The sequence below is a fragment of the Mesocricetus auratus genome, unplaced genomic scaffold, assembly GCF_017639785.1.
Source record: "Mesocricetus auratus isolate SY011 unplaced genomic scaffold, BCM_Maur_2.0 Super-Scaffold_15014, whole genome shotgun sequence".
Taxonomy (NCBI): Eukaryota; Metazoa; Chordata; class Mammalia; order Rodentia; family Cricetidae; genus Mesocricetus; species Mesocricetus auratus.
The window spans coordinates 6481093-6499531 of NW_024429186.1; the positions used below are offsets into that span (position 1 = coordinate 6481093).

General features: G+C 52.3%; 2 protein-coding genes across 6 annotated transcripts in view; one reads left to right on the forward strand and one right to left on the reverse strand.

The window, feature by feature from the left end:
- Positions 1–18439, forward strand: part of Brf1 (BRF1 RNA polymerase III transcription initiation factor subunit) — a 50729-nt gene that overhangs the window by 21877 nt on the left and 10413 nt on the right. For 2 of the 3 annotated variants that reach the window (XM_005068295.4, XM_005068296.4), the window contains 8 exons: positions 620–692; positions 8068–8217; positions 9438–9531; positions 12006–12132; positions 12674–12713; positions 12798–12890; positions 16189–16452; positions 18201–18262. In XM_005068295.4, coding sequence (XP_005068352.1) covers positions 620–692; positions 8068–8217; positions 9438–9531; positions 12006–12132; positions 12674–12713; positions 12798–12890; positions 16189–16452; positions 18201–18262 — 903 coding nt within the window. Of the gene's footprint in view, positions 1–619; positions 693–8067; positions 8218–9437; positions 9532–12005; positions 12133–12673; positions 12714–12797; positions 12891–15926; positions 16059–16188; positions 16453–18200; positions 18263–18439 lie in introns of all 3 variants that reach the window. The other variant, XM_040742353.1, reaches the window with a different exon arrangement.
- On the reverse strand, positions 2225–4405 carry Btbd6 (BTB domain containing 6). 3 transcript variants are annotated; one of them, XM_040742354.1, is made up of 5 exons: positions 4390–4405; positions 3910–4216; positions 3743–3833; positions 3520–3638; positions 2225–3362 (listed from the first exon to the last, which is right to left on the reverse strand). In XM_040742354.1, exons 2-5 carry the CDS (start codon positions 4131–4133, stop codon positions 2330–2332), a joined length of 1467 nt encoding a protein of 488 aa, XP_040598288.1. In that variant the 5' UTR covers positions 4134–4216; positions 4390–4405; the 3' UTR covers positions 2225–2329. The 3 variants fall into 3 exon arrangements, with proteins under 3 accessions (XP_040598288.1, XP_005068351.1, XP_012967631.1); XM_005068294.4 differs by lacking the exon at positions 4390–4405 and having other exon boundaries at positions 3910–4314; XM_013112177.2 differs by lacking the exons at positions 3743–3833; positions 4390–4405 and having other exon boundaries at positions 3910–4037.

An 18439-nucleotide genomic window follows, 5' to 3' on the forward strand; every position in this document is an offset into this window, starting at 1 on the left:
GGTGGCCAATAGGCCACATGGCCGATAAGGACTTGAGGTGAGGGTAGTGGAGGAAACATTGGGGATTCCAGGAAGGAGGCAGATCTCTGGGACTGTAAGGTCGAGGAAGAGCGGCCATTGTGTTGTATACCAGTCTTGTGTGGTTCACAGTTAGCATAACTGTACTGTGTTATCACCATACTCTAGCGGGCACCCTCAAAGGACTTTTCTAAGCAACCATTGACAGGATTAGGGGAGTCTGGGCAGCCCAACAGAGGAAGGCTGGTCCTCCTTGTGGAGACCAGCAAAGGCATGGAGTGGATTTTCCACAGTCCAGCAGGGATCTCTGGCAATGGGGTCTTCCAAGACTCTACAGCGAAACAGGCACATTAAAACAGCAGCTGAGCTGGGTGTGGTGGCGCATGCCTTTACCCAGCACTTGGGAGGCAGAGGCAGGCGGATCTCTGAGTTTGAGGCCAGCCTGGTCCACAGAGCAAGTTTGAGGATAGCCAGGGCTACACAGAGAAACCCTGTCTAGAAAACAAAACAAAAAACCAAACAAAAATTACTGAAAAAGAAAAAAAGCAGGGAATGTTTTCTTGAATCCCAGTGCATTCCTAGCTGTGTTCTTTTGTCACAGGTGAACGTGTACGTGCTGGGGAAGACATTCCTGCTCTTGGCGAGGGAGCTCTGCATCAATGCACCGGCTATAGGTAGGCGGGGCTGAGGTAAAACCACCTTGTTCAGAGTAGAGGAACGTCAGGTCAAAGTACAGAACCCCAAAGTGAAGAATGTCTGCTAGAAGTTGTGGGACATACGGTCAGTGGGGTTTATTTCTGGTGCAAACTCAGGAGGCTGCCTGTCAGTGTTCGTCAAACGTGGCTCAGGACCAAAGGGAAGAGTATGATGCATTGCATCGGGCTGGGAACCTAGCAGGTGCCATGGGAAAGGCGGGGGCCCTCTAGCCATGGCTCTTCCCATATGCAAGGATGGGTTTTCATGGTTTCTGAAATATCAACTCATGGTTAGGAGGCACTACTGGGGGCTAGAACAGAGGGCCTGGGAGGATAGGGTTGAGTCCTAACAGAGCCAGGCTTCTGGTGTTAGGCACACTGGGCTAGGACACAAGCTCCCCAGAGATCGCTGCCTGCTAGGGGGCCTTGGAAGGCCGGGTGCTTTTCCTGGACAAAACATCTGCAAGGGAGGACAGAAGCCTGGGCCTAGGGATCCCTCTTTACCCACACACCCCACAGCCCGTTCCTTAAATCTGACCGCTACAGTCAACCCTGTAACAAACACAATCACCCAGGTATGGGGCCTTCTGCAGAATTGTAGCTACAGCTCCTAAGAGGAAGATAGCCCACATGCCACACGGGCCTAGATGGGCTCCTTTGAGATGGGGTTTGGTTCTAACTGCTCTGCACTGCAGACTTCATACAGACAAGATGTTCTTGTCAGAATGAGAGAGAATGCCCCAGTCCCTTATCTGCATGTGGCTTTTGTGAAAAGTCACTTAAATAGGATGGAACTGTTCTAAGTGACTTTTCAGCAGCTTGTGGCTTGAATGGAAGGAAGGCCTCAAGGTCAGCTGGAGCCACTTAGATTCCAAGGGCCCTAAACCTGGGTGCCACTGAGCAGGGGCCTGTCCTCCATCTGTGGAGTACCATCTTGGGGTCGGGGATACCTGCCCTCCATCTGTGGAGTACCATCTTGGGGTCGGGGATACCTGTCCTCCATCTGTGGAGTACCATCTTGGGGTCGGGGATACCTGTCCTCCATCTGTGGAGTACCATCTTGGGGTCTGGGATACCTGTCCTCCATCTGTGGAGTACCATCTTGGGGTCTGGGATACCTGTCCTCCATCTGTGGAGTACCATCTTGGGGTCGGGGATACCTGCCCTCCATCTGTGGAGTACCATCTTGGGGTCGGGGATACCTGTCCTCCATCTGTGGAGTACCATCTTGGGGTCTGGGATACCTGCCCTCCATCTGTGGAGTACCATCTTGGGGTCGGGGATACCTGCCCTCCATCTGTGGAGTACCATCTTGGGGTCGGGGATACCTGTCCTCCATCTGTGGAGTACCATCTTGGGGTCGGGGATACCTGTTCTCCATCTGTGGAGTACCATCTTGGGGTCGGGGATACCTGTCCTCCATCTGTGGAGTACCATCTTGGGGTTGGGGATACCTGCAGTTCAGTTCTAGGTCTGGCTGCAGAGAGAAGTTATCTGCTTCAGACTCGGGCTGATGGTGTAAGCCAGGCCTTTAATGGTCTCAGTAGGCAGTGTCCTGCACCCCCACTGCACTCGCTGGGCAGACTCCACGGCAAGTCCACCCCAACCACTACACCTCACGCGTAGAAGATGAGCTCTGGAATCTGCCCACCCTGGACTCCAGTCCCGTTGGTACTGTCCGAGGAGCACTGGAACTGGAAGGCCACCTTCCCACATTGCACTTCTGTCATTCCTTCCTGCCCAAAGTAGCTGAGCTCACTGCCATCCAGGACAGCACTGGCAGTGTAGAACGTGTCCTGCTCCACCTGGACAGGATGCTCAAACCAGACTGGGAATGTGTTGCTGGATCCATCTGAAACGAACTTGGTGAGATTCTGAGCCAGGACCATCCCTAGCCGTTTGAGTTCAATCTTCACGCTGTACTCAGCCTTCCCAGAACTGGACCCATACAAGCCCAGTCCAGCAATGAACACCCTTCTGTCCACTGCAAACTGGATGCTGTCACAGCGCCCACGGTACCTCCACTGGTTACTTCGGTAGGCAGAAGACTGGAAGCGGTGGCACCTCTGTGGAGCAAGGCCCTTCCTCTTGGTCAGGGGGAAGTCAAGGAGCGGCTTGTTGGCCGCGGTGTACCAGAGGAAGATATTGTGGGTCTCCTCCAAGGTCAGGATATCTGACTGGGCAGCTCCGTTGGCAAACTCCTCTAGTGTCATAGTTGGAATTCGTACTAGATACAGGGCTCTTCCCAAAACGTGCCTCTTGTTGTGAGGGGTGATGGGCAGGCCCTGTCTCTTGCACTCTGCCTCAGCCCAGTTCAGGACTGCCTCAAAGACCACAGCCTCTTTGGTGTTGAGGGCCTCCCTGGTCACAATGATCTCCAAGGTCTGCCGGTCAATTTCACAGAAGCCTTCAGACCTCAGAGCCATCTCAGCCTGTGCATCGATGACTTCCCAGCAGCGCTGCGTCAGTTCAGGCTCCTCAAACAGTCGGCTCTGGGATAGCAGCACACAGGCATTCTTGGCTTCCAGGCTTGTCTCCAGAAAGGTGACACAGGCCTTGGCTAAGGCAGGCACAATGTACTTCTTAGCAGCATACAGAGTGGCGAGCACTGTGTCCGCCTCCAGATCAATCTCATCGCTGTACATGTACCTGGGTAAGGCAGGGACTCTTCTGGGGAGCTGCACAGGCTGGCCTCAGAGAGGAGCTCATGGGCTCCCAGGCACACCCGCTCGGGACATAGGAAACATGTAGGGGACCACTGGAAGGTAACCACCCCATCCTTCCAGCCCCGGAGTACAGCACTTACTTTAACAAGACCAGGAAGGCTGCAGGCTCGACGTCAGGAATGTGGATTTCTGACTTGACTTCCGCAAGGTCCCCATAGAACATGGCATAGAAGACAGAGCTGCCGACAGCCAAGACGTACTGTGGATAAAACAAAGTCACCTGAACTACAGGGTTGTAAGGAAGATCCTGGGAGACTGCGTCTAGGCAGGCCCACCAGGGGACAGGGTTGCGCCCCTACCCACCTTGTGGGCGGGCACGCGCCTGGCTGCCCCCAGGGCCCCCACGATGAAGTGGACGTCGGCCATCAGCTCGTTGTTGAACATGAGCGCATTCCTGCAAAGGGGAGAGGCACACGGGCTGGAACGGCGCGCGCCTGGGCTCCAGAGCCCGGGGGCGGGCGGCGGCTCACCTCTCGCGCAGCGTTGGGTGGAAGGACTGCCAGTTGGGGCTCTCAGGATTGTTGTTATCTGGCGCGGGCGGCGCGGGCAAGGGTAGTAGCGGGGCGGGCGCCAGGCGCGGCGGGCAGCAAAGGCCGACCTTCCTGCCCACGGCCGCGTCCGCCGCGTTGCTGTTGGCGATGTCGGTGGCAGTAGGTGAGGAGGCACCAGCGGGCGGGTAGAGTTCTGCGGCCATCTTCGCTCCGGCCGGAGCCGTCTCCACACTGGTCGGCGCCGCCCCGCGCGCCTTCGCGCCGCGCCGGGGCCTGGGCAGCGGCTCTGCGAGCACCAGCAGAGAGGTTAGGCACTGCGCCACCCGCCCATGCAGGCAGGCCAGCGGCAGCAGCATGGGGCCACGCCGGCCCTGCCTGCCGCCCGCGCCCCGCACCCCGCACCCCGCACCCCGCACCGAGCCCGCGGCCCGGCCGCAGGGGGCGCCGTCCCGCCAGTACCCAGTGCAGCCACAGCGTCTCTCGTCACTGTGCGTCACGACGCGACTCCTCTCGCCAAAGCCCCGCCCTCGAGGGGGAGGCGCCGAAGCCCCGCCCGGCAGGTTTGTCTGCACTGTAGTTGGAGTTTCTATCACTTAAGAGGTGAGAACTCAGGAGCTCAGCTTTTGTAAAACAACCTGATGCAGCTAGCTTTCCTCCATGGAAGAAGTGAGTCTCTTATGCCCGGCTTCTTTAATAGAGCATAAAGTCAAGGGCAGTACATGTTGTAGTGTGTCTTTTTCTTTTTTTATCAGGACTTTGTATTCTCCAGAGGGGCCTCTAACTTCCTATGTAGACCCGCCTATAAGTTAACTGTTGTCTGTTGCATTTTGTTTGCCAGTTGACCCAGCTGTTGTGACCGCAATTATCCCCTCAGATCCTAGTCGGGATTCTCTGAGGCTTTACCCAGAAGTGAGGTGGTTGGAACAAACGGTCGGTTGTTCTTCATTGCCTTTTAAATCTTACTGTTTATATTTTATGTGTGTTCTGTTTGCATGTGTCTCTGTGCACCATGTGTATACCTGGTGTGTGCAGAGGCCAGAAGAGGTGTTGGTCCCCTGGAACTGGAGATACAGATGGTCGTGAGCTGAAAGATGTGGGTACTGGGAACTGAACCTGAGTCACCACACAGTCATACCCAGCCCTTCGTTTACTTCTGCTTTTTTGGTTTTTGTTGTTGGTTTTGTTTTGGTTTTGGTTTTTCGAGACAGGGTTTCTCTGTGGCTTTGGAGGCTGTCCTGGAACTCGCTCTGTAGACCAGGCTAGCCTCGAACTCACAGAGATCCGACTGCCTCTGCCTCCCTAGTGCTGGGATTAAAGGCATGTGCCAGCACCATCTAGCTTCATTTGCCCTTTTTTTTTAAAGGTTTATTTATTTATTTACTTGTCCATTTATTAGGTATAGTGTTCTGCTTGCATGTTTACCTGCTTGCCAGAAGAGGGCACCAGATCTTATTACAGGTGGTTGCCATGTGGTTGCTGGGAATTGAACTCAGGTCCTCTGGAAGAGCAGCCAGTGCTGTTAACCACTGAGCCATCTCTCCAGCCCTCTTGAGATGGTATCTTGATCGTTGATGCTGAGCCCCTTTCCTTGTGTTTCTTGAAATAAACGTACTCAAGTCAGTTTGCCTTTTCACTGCATGGAGTTCTTTAGGTAGTATGGATACTAATCCTGATGCTAGTGATTTATGGTCGTTTTCTCCTGTTTTTGTAGTTGCCTTGTCTGTGGATAGATTCCTTTGCTATATAGAAACTTTGCAGTCTGAAGTCATCCTGTGTGTCTGTTTCTGCCTTTGTTGAATCATTGTTAAGAACAATGTTACAGTGTCCCCCATGTTTTCTTTTAGGGAATTTGTACATCTTTGGTCTGTTTGGCCATAGTTTTACAAGTGACAGTAAATCTTATTTTTCCCAGCCTGTTTGCTGAAGAGACTGCCCTTACACCTTGTGTCTTTTTATCCATCTATCTGTATGCTTCCTGAGACAAGGTTTTAGCTATGCAGGCTTGGCTGTCCTGAAACTGACTATGTAGACCAGGCTGGCCTTGAACTCCTAGAGATCCACCTGCTTCTACCTCCTGAGTGCTGGGATTAAAGGTGTGCGTCATCAGGCCTGTCTTGGTTTCTTTGTTATTTAATGCACATGCCATTTTCATAACTGTTCCATTGATTCTGCAAAAGGATTACTTCGTGAGGCAGAAAATTTAAAGTCTATTTAGTAAATGCAATCTAGTGATACGAATGCCACCTTAATCCATTTTGCTGACTGACCTCAGATTGGAGAGAACTTTGTTAATAGTTCCCCCCCTTGTGATTTGGAAATGTCTGTTTCCAGCACTTCTTGCTGTGTATGACTCCACCACTGTGTCTTCTCTGGAGGCACGGGTTTCCCTGTTCACAGCTTGCCTGTTCCCACAGGCCTGCACGTCCATTCAGGGAACCTGAGTCAGGCAGCCTAGACTCTTTCTTCATCCCCCACAACCCCTTTTAAACTTTTTAGAGACAAGGTCATGCAATGTTTCCCAGGCTGGCTTCAACTCTCCATCCTCGTACTGCAGCCTACGTAGCAGCGTGGACTACAGGCATTTGTTGCCATCCATACTATCCTTTTTATTTAGGGAAGGCGAGTGGAGGAGTTAGGAGTCAGGGCTAGTGAGACAGAGTCTCACTCTGTAGATCAGGTTGGCCTGAAACTCATAGAAATCCACCTGCCTCCGCTTTCTGGGTGCTGGAATTAAAGATGTTCACCATCATTCCTGGCCTGAGGACATTTTTAAAAATCAAGTCTAATCATTGCTGTATTCATTAGGCCTGGAACATAACAATTAAATATGCATATGTATGTTATATATGTAGTTCATCTTTTATAGACAGGTGCATGCTTTTAATCCCAGTACTCAGGATGCAGAGGCAGGCAGATCTCTGAGTTCAAGGCTAGCCTAGTCTACAGAATGAGTTTCAGGACAGCCAGGGTTACACAGAGAAATTCTGTCTCAACAAACCAAAGAAACTTTTGGGGGCCCAAGGCTGTTGAATTTTTACTAAGATGACTACTAGGGTTCTCAACAGTTTAGCACAACCTAGGTGCACTGGTACCCAACAAAGCCAGGTGGTTACTGTGGGATGTGACTTGGATCTATCCAGTCCTCTAGATTTCAGGCTGCTTCAGGGCCTCCATCCTCACTGCCCTCATAAACCCTCCCTAGGTCCTTCTGTTGTTTTTCTTTTCTTTTTAAGCGATGGTGTCTCTGGTGTCTAGGGTGGCCTAAGTGTCCTCCCACACATCTCCCAAGTAGCTTCGGTCACAGGTATAAGCCGGTGTGCTCGGCTTTCTTCTCTGAGACTCTGAGCTGCATTGGATCCTTGTGTGTGTGGTCTCATGGAGTCACTTGGCAAAGGTCTTTTTGCCCTGGAGGATGGGCGAGGTGTCAGTCAGCAGCTGATGTCCTTTCCCTTCCCTGCCCTTGCTGCCGTCTGGAAAGTGAGGTAGAGACTCCTTGAGAGCCACCCTGGTCCTCCTCCAGTGTTACCTGCTGGCGTTCTCTGAGCTGCCTGCTTCTCAGCCCTGAGCATAAGTGCCTCTTCCTGGACACGTCCCAAGATCTCCTCTGTCTCTAGGTAGTGTCTTTGCACAAATGGCATGGTGATAATGAACTGAATTCAGCAAGTGACTTGGTTGCTCTTGTTGGCCCCATTCATGGGCTCCATCAATTTTTGGTGGAAGCTTCAGCACCCAGCAGAGTGCCAGGCAGAGAGGAGGAAGAGAAGCCACTGTGAGCATGCGTGTACCTGTGTGCCCACTGCGCTCATTTTGCAGGCTGCTGAGTTGACATGGCCACTCAGGAAATTCAGACGGTGATGTGTGTAAAGAGCCCACATCTGCCAACTCTGTGACCTCTCGTCACCCTCCAAGAGAAGGTGGAAGCTATGCTCTCCCCATCCCTATTTCATTCATGCCCAGAATTGCTCCCTGGGCAGACAGCCGCTCTTCTCTGGATGCCGGAACACAGACGGTGGCACAGCTGTGGGTGAAAGAGGCTGTGCTCCAGGGGGGGGACCTCAGGGAGCCGTGCGCACAGGGAGGGGCAGAGCACTTTGTGCGCATGTGCGTGCACACTAAGGTGGCGTGTCTCCTGTGCAGACCCGTGCTTGTACATTCCACGCTTTGCTCACCTACTGGAGTTTGGGGAGAAGAACCATGAGGTGTCCATGACAGCCCTGAGGCTTCTGCAGAGGATGAAGAGGGACTGGATGCATACAGGCCGGCGCCCCTCTGGCCTCTGTGGAGCAGGTACAGTGTGGGCCATCAGTCTAGCACTTGGGTAGCATTTTCTCCTGGTGCTTGATAAGCGTGTGCATGCACGTAGGAGTGTAGGGGTGAGCCCACAGTACTGTCCACGCCCAGAAGGGCAGGGACAGGGAGATGGGCACAGGTGAGATATTTAAAGAAAGAGAAAAAAAACCTCTCTCTCTTGCTTGGAAGCCTGCCACGCTTCTGATCATCCGGCTTGTGTGTAAGTTCTTTCTCTGGTAAATAAATACACTAATTTCCATATTGCATTGACCTCCCTCATCATAGGAGGGTTCTAGCTGTCAAATTTAGGGTCCCGTGCGTAATAAGTAAATTGAACCCTAGCCATCTGTCTTGAGCCTTAAAGCAGTCAAGCCCATGAGTTACTGGTTCCAGTTCCAGAGTCCACCTTACATAAGAGCTGTGTCCTGGACCCAGGACCTCCCTGACCTTCATGGTCTTCACCCCTTAAGGACTCTGGTACTTGTTCCCTTGTTGGCCTCTGCAGATTCTGAGATGAGAGACAGGACTTCAGAGGATGAAATGACGATTTGACGTCCTCGTTCTACTCGTGGCAAATTGTTGCCTCAGCATGGTTAGTGATACGGCCTCTCACTGAGACAGAGTCCTTGTTAGCCCAGCAGCAGCGCTGTTTTGGTTGCCCCTGTGAGGCCCTTCAGGCACTGACTGTGGCCTAGACCAAGAGTCCCCTGCTCAGAGAGAGCTCCAGGCCAGCAGGCCTGTTCTTCTGCACTCGTAGGTGATGCTGCCTGAGACTCAGCTTGTGTGTGAGCCCAGACTCCCTCGTTTACACTGCAGGTTCGCTGTCACCGTAATGCGCAGTGCTCAGACAGGGTCCATCTTGTGCCCCAGCCTCTCCCAGCTTGACTGCATTCACGGGACCCTCTGCTCCCATCATAACCGTGGGTTCCCATACATCGCCCTGAGGGGTATAAGGAATTCTTGGATTTTCTGTTTTCCTTGTGTTTAAAAGTAGAATGTAGTACAGCTTCAACCCAAAGTAAGAATGGGAGTGTCTTTGCCATAGACTGCCTGCATCCTAGGTCTGTCTGCAGAAGGCAGACACCCTGCCACCTTGTAGAAGCCACAGCAGACAATCCCAGTCACAGCTGTTCAGCTGTCACCAGCCAGAGCTAAGAAAGAGTTTTGCTCACTTTCATTTCTGTGTGAGTTTCCTGATGATCTCATTTCTTTCCTAGCACTTTTGGTTGCAGCCAGAATGCATGACTTCCGGAGAACCGTCAAAGAGGTCATCAGTGTGGTCAAAGTGTGTGAGTCCACTCTGCGGAAGAGGTCAGCATTCTCCTTCAGTGTGACGGCTGCCGGGCCCAGCTGTGGATTGGAGTTGCTGCTGCCCTGGGTTACCCTGCCCTTGGGAAGTGCTGGCTTCCCACCTGTCCTAGGGTCCCCTGAGATTAGTAGACTGTGATTTACAGAGGCCCCCATCCCAGTTGCTTTTTTCTGTCTGGGCTTTGAGAGCCCGAGTGACTTCTTGCTAGAGCTGGTTAAATCTCACCATGCCTAGCTGGGCGTTGGTGGTGCACACCTTTAATCCCAGCACTCAGGAGGCAGAGGCAGGCGGATCTCTGTGAGTTCGATGCCAGCCTGGTCTACAAGACCTAGTTCCAGGACAGCCTCCAAAGCCACAGAGAAACCCTGTTTCAAAAAACAAAAAAAACAAAAAACAAAAAAAAATCTCACCGTGCCTGTCATGGGTTGCTCCCAGCGCATTCAGATGACCTAGGCAAGATGAATAAGCCAAGGCAAGGAACTGCTGGGACCTGTCATTGCTGCTCCTTTCTGCTCCTCAGAATCTGCTGGAGTGCCTTCTAAAGCAAATGAGAAAGTCATTTTAAGTATTTGGCCTGTAATAACTTTAAAATTACTTTTTTAAAGTTAATATTACATTTATTTATTTGTGTATATGTATGCCACTGCACACAATGGGGAGATCAGAGGGCAACGTGGGGAGGTCAGTTCTCTCCTGCCTAGGGTTCCTAGGGATTGAACTCAGGTCACGGGCACTTTCGTATGCTGAGGCAGTCTCACAAGCCCCCACCCCACCCCAGAGACAGGGTCTCTTTGTAGTCTTGGCCTACCTAGAACTCACAGAGTCCTCATGCCTCAGCCTCCCAAGTGCTGGGAGTAAAGGCGTGTGCCGCCACACCTTCCTCTTTATTTTTAATTAAGACATTTAAAAGGTGTAGTGTATATGTGCAAGTCCGCATGTGTAGACAAGAGACGAACTGGCAGAATTGTCTCTCCTTCCACTGAGGGTGCTGGGCTGAAACTCAGGTCATCAGACTGGGCAGCTGATCCATCTTGTTAAGCTAAATTTCTACCTAACTAGTTTATTAAAAATTGTGTGGCATCGCCCTTCACTGACTCCGGGAGAGCTGGCACTGCTCCTTGCTGGCCCCACCCCTCACAGGACAGCTGGTCCCACACTCGGGAGAGGTGACCCACTCTTTTCACTAGGGTTGTGGGAGAGCTGGCCCTGACAGCTTGGGCACAGAAGAGCTGGCTTTCCCCCTCACCTAAGGGGGCCGTCCCAGCAGCCCAGACTGACCACATCAGCTACCACATCCTGGCTTTGAGTTGACATCTACCCCATCTGTGACCTGCCAGAGTGCATGAAGGCGCTGGTTCTATGGAACCATAGTTGCAGTGTCTCTATGACTTCGGGCAACAGCAGGCTATCAGAGAGGAATTTTGGTGAGAGTCCAGTATTGATGGTGCTGAGAAGCCACAGGCCTTGAACCAGACCAACAACTCATTGCAATGAATGTTTGCAAGTAAACCTTAGTGGACAAAAGTGTGACACACCGTAGCCCCAATGCCACTAAGATGAATGAAGACGTGTTAAAGAGTTGGGGAAGATGGAGGAGAAGAGTAGTTTTTTTTGTTTGTTGTTTGGTTTGGTTTTAATTAATTAATTATTTTTAAAGATTTTCCTTTGGGTGCGATGCTACCAGGGTTAGGGGCAGATATGGAGGGACTGGGAAATGAGTGGGATTGGAATTCATGATGTGAAATTTCCAAAGAATCAATAAAAAATTATGTGAGGAAAATTGTAAGCTGGTGGATACCTTTAATCCCAGCTCTTAGGAGGCAGAGGCAGGTGGATCTCTGAGTTTGAGGCCATCTTGGTCTACAGAGAGAGTTCCAGGACAGCCAAGGCTACACACTAAGAGATCTCAAAAAAAAATTTAATACTAATATTGAGTAAAAATTAAAATGTAGTCAAGCACTTCTATAACCCCAGCTCTAGGCGCATCAAGGCGGCAGGATCAACAGTTCAGGTCATCCTCAGGTACATGGCAGCTTCAGAGCCAGCCTGGGCTACGTGAGACTCACTCTTAAAAATGTTGGCCAGCAGTATGTGCTTGTGGGGGGAGGCCATCAAGGTGGCTCAGCAGGTCAGGACTGACCGCTGAGTTCAGTCCTCAGGGCCCATGTGGCAGTAGGAGAGAGCTGAGCCTGCAGTGTCCTCAGACCCCCACTTGCGTGTTGTGGCATGTATGCATGCTTGTGTATGTGAGCACCTTCCCCACGTAAACAAGCTAGCTTTTTAGCTTCAAAAATGCAGAAAAGTTGCTAAGATGTAAACTGTGTTGACTGTCACAGAAGAGCCCTGCTCAGGTTGCTGGGTGGGAAGAGGAAGGCCGCCTTCCTTGCAGGCCTCCCAAGCTCTTCCGCCAGGGCCGGCGTTAGGCACGCAGAAGTAGTGAGGGTGCCATGGGCTTCTCTCTGCTCTTCTGTCTTAGGCTCACAGAATTCGAAGACACTCCAACCAGTCAGCTCACCATTGATGAGTTTATGAAGATTGACCTGGAGGAGGAATGTGACCCTCCCTCGTACACAGCTGGACAGAGGAAGCTGCGCATGAAGCAGGTGGCCCCGTACTTCCATGTGTTCTAAGATCCCCACATCCGTTGCACTCCCAGGGCTGCTAACTGGTCCTCTCGGCCTTGAGAGTGAGTCTTAGGGGTGCACCATGTGTGGACCCTCCAAGCCCTGTCCACACTGGGGCACATGGTGAGCTTTCTGTCCCTGGCCCCTTGAACCCGTCCCCACAGCCAAGCTCTATTTCCGGTTTATTCCTTGTCGTCTGAGGCAGCCACCCCTGCATCCAGACTTCTTCCATTGCCACTGAGACTGTGACCGTGCTCGTACTAGGACTGCACTCAGGCTGCTGAGTTTGGGGACTACCGGGTGCATTGTGTACATGGGACGACCTGACCCTTCCCAGTCACATTGGCTTGGGTGGGATGTTGAGGTTTCAAGTTTTTAGGTATTTAGAAAGGGCTGCTTCTGCCCAGGGCTACATGCATGTTTGGAAGGAGAGGGCCAGGCCTGCAGCTCCGACTGACCATCCCAAGCCTTGTCAACAGTGAGACTTTTAACACTGGACTCCTTACCAATTGTCTTTCAGCTGGAACAGGTCCTGTCAAAAAAGCTAGAAGAAGTTGAAGGTAACCAGCCAGTTCTCACATGAGTGTTTCCTTTTGGGGACAAAATGAGCATGCTCACCTTGTGCTTTTAACCTGTCCCTTTAGGTGAGATATCCAGTTACCAGGACGCCATTGAAATTGAGCTGGAAAACAGCCGGCCAAAGGCAAAAGGGGCTCTTGCCAACTTGTCAAAGGATGGTGAGTCCTCCCTGCCCACCTCTGAGGGCCCCAGGCCAGCACCCCAACCTTCCCTCCTCACTGGTCCCTGACCGCACCCCAGTCTCTTATCTCCCTGCACTGCAGCACTAAATTACGTATCAAGTTACTGCCACGACACTCTTCTTCACCTGGCCACAACCTGCATGTGCTGCAGGGGGCCCTGCTGGCCTGTTGAAGCATGCGTCCCTGCGTGGGCTTTTCAGAGCTGCTGTAACCTTTGCCAGGTGGATGACTCTCTGGGCTGTGCAGAGTGAAGGCAAAAGTCTGCTTCCTTCCTGGACACACGGTCTAGGGAAGCACTCTGAGCATCGCCCTGGCTGCCTGTCTGTGCTCTCTGTCTGTGCTAATACCCTGTGCCATGCCGGGCAAGTGTAAATGTCCTCTGTGCTCCCCTCAGTGTGTGCAGTCACTTGCTTATGTCCCGTGTCCACGCTAAGATCGCCTCGTCCACCCCTGTCTACCTGCAGTCTGCCCCACTTGTCAGCGTGCGGACAGCTGCCGAGCTTGTCTTTCTGTCCTGCCCTGACTTCCTTTCTGTCTGGCCTTTGCTCCTGGACTGTCTGGGCTAGCACCACACTACTGCCTTCTGTGTGGCTGTTTGGTCCCCATGGCAACTTGCAGCTTGACAGTAGCATTGGCTTGTGCGTTCTGGCTACTCCTGTGCAGTGTGAACTCTGTTGTCACTCATGCCATTTTCAGTCATTTTGTCACTGGGTTTTCCAAGTTCTTGCTTCCGTCATCTACACAAAGCGATTCTGCTGCTGTTCTCTACCAGCTCTTGATTTCCCTCTTGAGTCTGCCTGGCCCTGCAGCACCCTGCTGATCTTGGGACGGCAGTGTGGACTAGTGTGCATGCGCTGAGCGGGTGTCCCCTTGTCTGTCTGTCATGGTGAGTAAATGCCCACCCACTGTCATCGGGAGTTTTCTTTTCTCCGTGAAATGAGAGTTTCAGAGGGTTACGGCCTCCGTGGAGACCACAGGCGTTCCCGCAATAGGTGAATGTGATCCAGTGTCACACCGTTGGGTTCTCCCTAGTTCCTAGAAGGCAACATTTGGATCTCAATGGCTGCTGTACTCATACCCATCCAAGGCCTTGGTTCAGTGCAGAACTCAGTTCACTACTATTGATTCTCTGTGTGGAGGTTTTCTTTGTGATCTCTTCTAAACTTACACGGTCTTATTTTCTACCCGTCCTTTGCACGTACATGTCTGCTGCCTTCTGTTTCCTAGGTGGTTGCTTCCGCCTGGCTTCATCCTTCTAACTTACTCCACCTCCCAGGTCTCCTGCCTGACTTCTCTGTTCTGAGTCTGCTGACTGTGCACGTGGGGCACTGAACTTCCTGTGCCTGTGAGAATTGTTAGGTTTGCAGTTTCTTAGTCTCAAGACATTTCCTCTGTTGCACATGTGAGGGAGCTGTGGAAATTCTGGGGTAAGGTATGCTCTGATGTGGTTACTAACTCTGCTTGTGTTGTGCAGTAATCAGGGAATATGCTGGAGCGTTCCTCCTTGGCACTTGTTGGGCATGCAGTATCCGTAGACACTGCAGAGAGGCACCTTGTGTCATGTGCACACAGGTGAGACATGTCCCACTTTGACTGCTAACAGAACTGAGGACCTTCCATATGGTGGCTCTGCTTCAGAGCTCTGGTCTCCCTCACTCTGATTTCCCCGGTGGCTCCCTCATATTCAGAGATGTGGCTGATACCTTGTTATGATTCTCAAGGCCTGTCTTCTACCAGAGGCACTTAGCCACCTTCAAGCCTGGAGGCCTGACCCTTGGGGCACACATAGGCCCAGGTGTCACTAAGTCTTGGCTGTCCCCTCTTTGGCTTTATGCTGCCTGGAGAACTTGTCCAGTGTTGACTTGATTCAGTCTGGATCCTTCTTCCCTAGTGGTTTGAAGCAGGCTGATGTGCTTGGTCCTGGCTGTCTGCTCTAGTGTCCTTTGTGTAACTCTTTTATTCCTTTTCTTGACTTCATCTGTCCCTCTTCCACAGCCTGACTCTGGAGCACAGCGGAAACAAGTAGCCACAGGCAGGGCACTGTGGGTCAGACTACACAGGTGTGTCTTTAAGAACAAGCGTCAGAAGCTATAATGCACACACTACAGGCTGTGTTTGGCTCTAACGCAGCTTTGGCTCTTGAGCTTTGCCTGTGAACATGCATGACACCGGGTGAAGGCAGCACCACAGTCACTGTGATTCTAGACCTGTCACTGCCACTGTCTCTCTGTCCTTTGTGATGGCACCCCACCCTTCCTCCCTACTTCAAGCTGCCACTGGGTGAGTGGTCTTTTCTAGACTTTTACACAGAAGTCTTCTGTGGACATACCCTGGTCTTTCCTCAGCATTAATTTTGCGTTGCCCTTTAGTCGCGGTCCTTTTTCTCGTGTAGCCCCCTTAAGTGTGGGGAAGTGCTTACCGCTCCTGGGGAGTGCATCTGGGTTAGTCCCAGCAAGCCTGTATGCAGTCTCTGTCCATATGCATTTCCTTTGTACTGGACACAGCAGAACTGCTGGGTCTGGTGTAGGTGGTGTAGGCAAGCAGTTTGCGTAGCAGCCACCACTGTCGGCACACGTGAGACCAGTGCCTCAGTCCTGTCTCCATCCTCTGATGAGGTGACCGGTGTGTATGGTGGGAGGCCATAGGGGACAGCTCTCCTGCTCCGACCGCCCAGCTGCAGTGTCTCTCAGGGCTCCATGGCCACGCCCTCTCTTGCTGTCCTGCCCCGAGTGTGTTCTGTGCCGCTCTGGCGGGTCTTTCTTTGCCCTTTTTATTTGGGTGTTGTGTTTCTGAGCATAGTCGCTCTTCACGTGCTGTAGGCTGCCCTTTCTGACATGGTCTAAAAGGAAGCTATGGCTCACTGTTGTCTTGACAGACCAGACATTGTAATTCTTTTTTTTTTTAATCATAATTAGTTTAAAATCTATCTATCTTTTATGGGTTCTGCTTTTGTCTTGTTGAAGGTGTTTTTGCTAACCCTAGAGCACACACTTTATTTATCTTTTCTGACAGTTCTTACGCTCTCAGATGCCACATTTAAGCCAGCTTTTGCACAGAGCATGAGGACTAAGCCAGGCCATTCTTGCACGTGGGCAACCAACGCCGTCTGCTGGCAGGACCGTGCTTTCTCTGCTGCAGAAAAAGGCATGCTTTTTGGCAGATTTTGTGTTCTCGGTTATTTTGCAGCTTTGCAAAAAATGTTTCTGTTACAAAAGTGGGCTCTTTCTGGCTTTCTGCCTGGTTGACAGGTGGTGTGCGAATCGTGTGTCCCTAGGCTCCGGTGAGGACTCCACACCCAGCCCGTTCTGTGAGGAGGACACGGAGGATGAGGAGCTGGAGGCTGCTGCCAGCCACATGAACAAGGACTTCTACCGAGAGCTCCTGGGGGATGACGGCGGCTCCGAAGCAACAGAAGGCCCTGATGGGGGCAGCAGGCCCCTTGCCCTGGAGTCCTTACTCGGCCCCTTGCCCACAGCGGCCAGCCTGGGCATCTCCGACTCCATCCGAGAGTGCATCTCCTCCCCAAGTGGGGACCCCAGTGAGTGCCACGGGACGGGGAGTTTACAGTCCAAAGGGTCGCTGCTGTGGATTAGACCAGAAATACTTGGGCTTGGATGAGGCACTGTGAGGTCCCTGGGCACTGTAATTCCATTTATCCTGCTGTGATAAATATCCTGTCAGAAGCACCTGTGGGGAACAGCTTACAATGTCAGGTTACAGTCCTTCCTTCATTTCAGGAAAGTCAAGGCAGGAACTCAAACAACTAATCACATCACATCCATAGTCAGTAGCAAAGAGAAAACAGACATTGCTTCCTGCTTGCTCCTTGTAGCTTTCTCGTGTCTTCTCGGGGCCCCAACAGTGAGCTGGGGCTTCCTACACCAATTAACAATGAAGACAGTCCTCACAGACTTGCCTACAGGCCAGCCTGATGAAGATGTTTACTCAGTTGAGACCCTCTTCCCAGGTGACATCTGAAACTAACCATCACACAGGGCACAGAGCTGGGAATGTGCCACCACGCTGAGATGCCAGCTGGCCTTGTTACCATGAGCTCCCTCTGGCCCTCCTGCTTTGGTTGGCTGACTTACGGCATGGCTCCTGAGTCTCAGTGGCTGCCAAATGACTGAGAGGGTCTGGCATAGTCTGAAGTCATACAGGTCAGGGGATGGGTTCACTCCTGATCTTTTCACCATTGGTGTTGCCTGCTGAGTTTGAGCATGGGCAGAGGAGAAACACACTCACCAACATTTGCCCCTGCCACCCAACAGTACCAGATCCCTGTGGCTTCTTGCCCTTCACCTGTAAAAGTCGGGAGGAAGGTTGAGAGCGCTGACGCCCTTTCAAAGATCAGGTCCCGGGGGATGATGCCGCTTTTGGCTTTTGGAGGAACTGCACACATGGGTACCCAGGCATCCGTGCAGGCAAAACATCCACACACAAAATAAACTGCAATAAATAGTTAAGAAGGGCTGGGACACCAGTGGCCGTGGAAGGGTACCCGGTCCCATTCCTGTAATCTGCTTCTTCTCTCCTGGCCAGGTGAAGAGTTGATTTTTGCTAGAGGGTGGGGCCTCTCAAGATGGGCAGAACAGTTGAGAAATGGGGCCTGTGTGAGGTGTAGACCTCTCAGCTGGGGAGGGAGATGCTTCACCTGTGGGCCAAGTATGGAGAGGACAGTTGAGTGTCTGCTTTGAGGGGACAGGTGATTCAGAACAATGCCAAGGGACTTGGGAGCCTGAGCATAGGCAACCCAGAGCAGAGAGCAAGGGAAGGGGCAGACCACAGAGAGTCTCGTGGGATGGTCTCTCCACTAATGAGTCACCCCAGGACCTCAGCCTTGAGCAGAAGAAGACACCTCAGACTCCCCGTCTCGTGGGCCAGTTGCCATGCCTTACCCGGGCCACTGTGTGGGTGAGGGTGGGGGAGTGAAGGGCTGCCTGCATCTAGAGGGTGCGACACTGGAGGGAGAATCCGGTGCTCTGTACTGCTGCGGTCCGCCGCAGACCCACCTCCAGGGCTTCTGGCCTGGAGTAGGATAGCAGCATGCCCAGACCACGCCTTCTAGCAGCCCTTTACCTAGTCTTGACCTGAGCTTAGGTGTCTTGTTGAGGACACAGATATTCTCTGTGCCTGTTCTCGTCCCCATGGGCAAGTGTTAAAGTGACATTCTCTCGGAGGAGATTCCTGCAGCCCCTTTGCCCCAGCCCTGGGCCCCACGCATCCCCATGGTGAGCCGGAGCTGCCGGGGCAGCCTCTGTGACACTGATGGGTTCTTTTCTCTAGAAGACACTTCAGGGGACGGGGAACTGGACCTCAGTGGCATCGACGACCTTGAGATCGACAGAGTAAGCCCTGACTGTCCTTGTCCCCAGTGGTGGTTGGGACTTATGGAGGCTAAAGTGGGGTTGAACTAGCTTCAGGGTCTGTCACTCACCTTTAGCCTCTTTGAGCCTTGTGGCTTTCTCAGACATTCCCTAACAGGTGGGTGGTCTCAACTTGTGGTGCCTGTGGCCCAGACATAC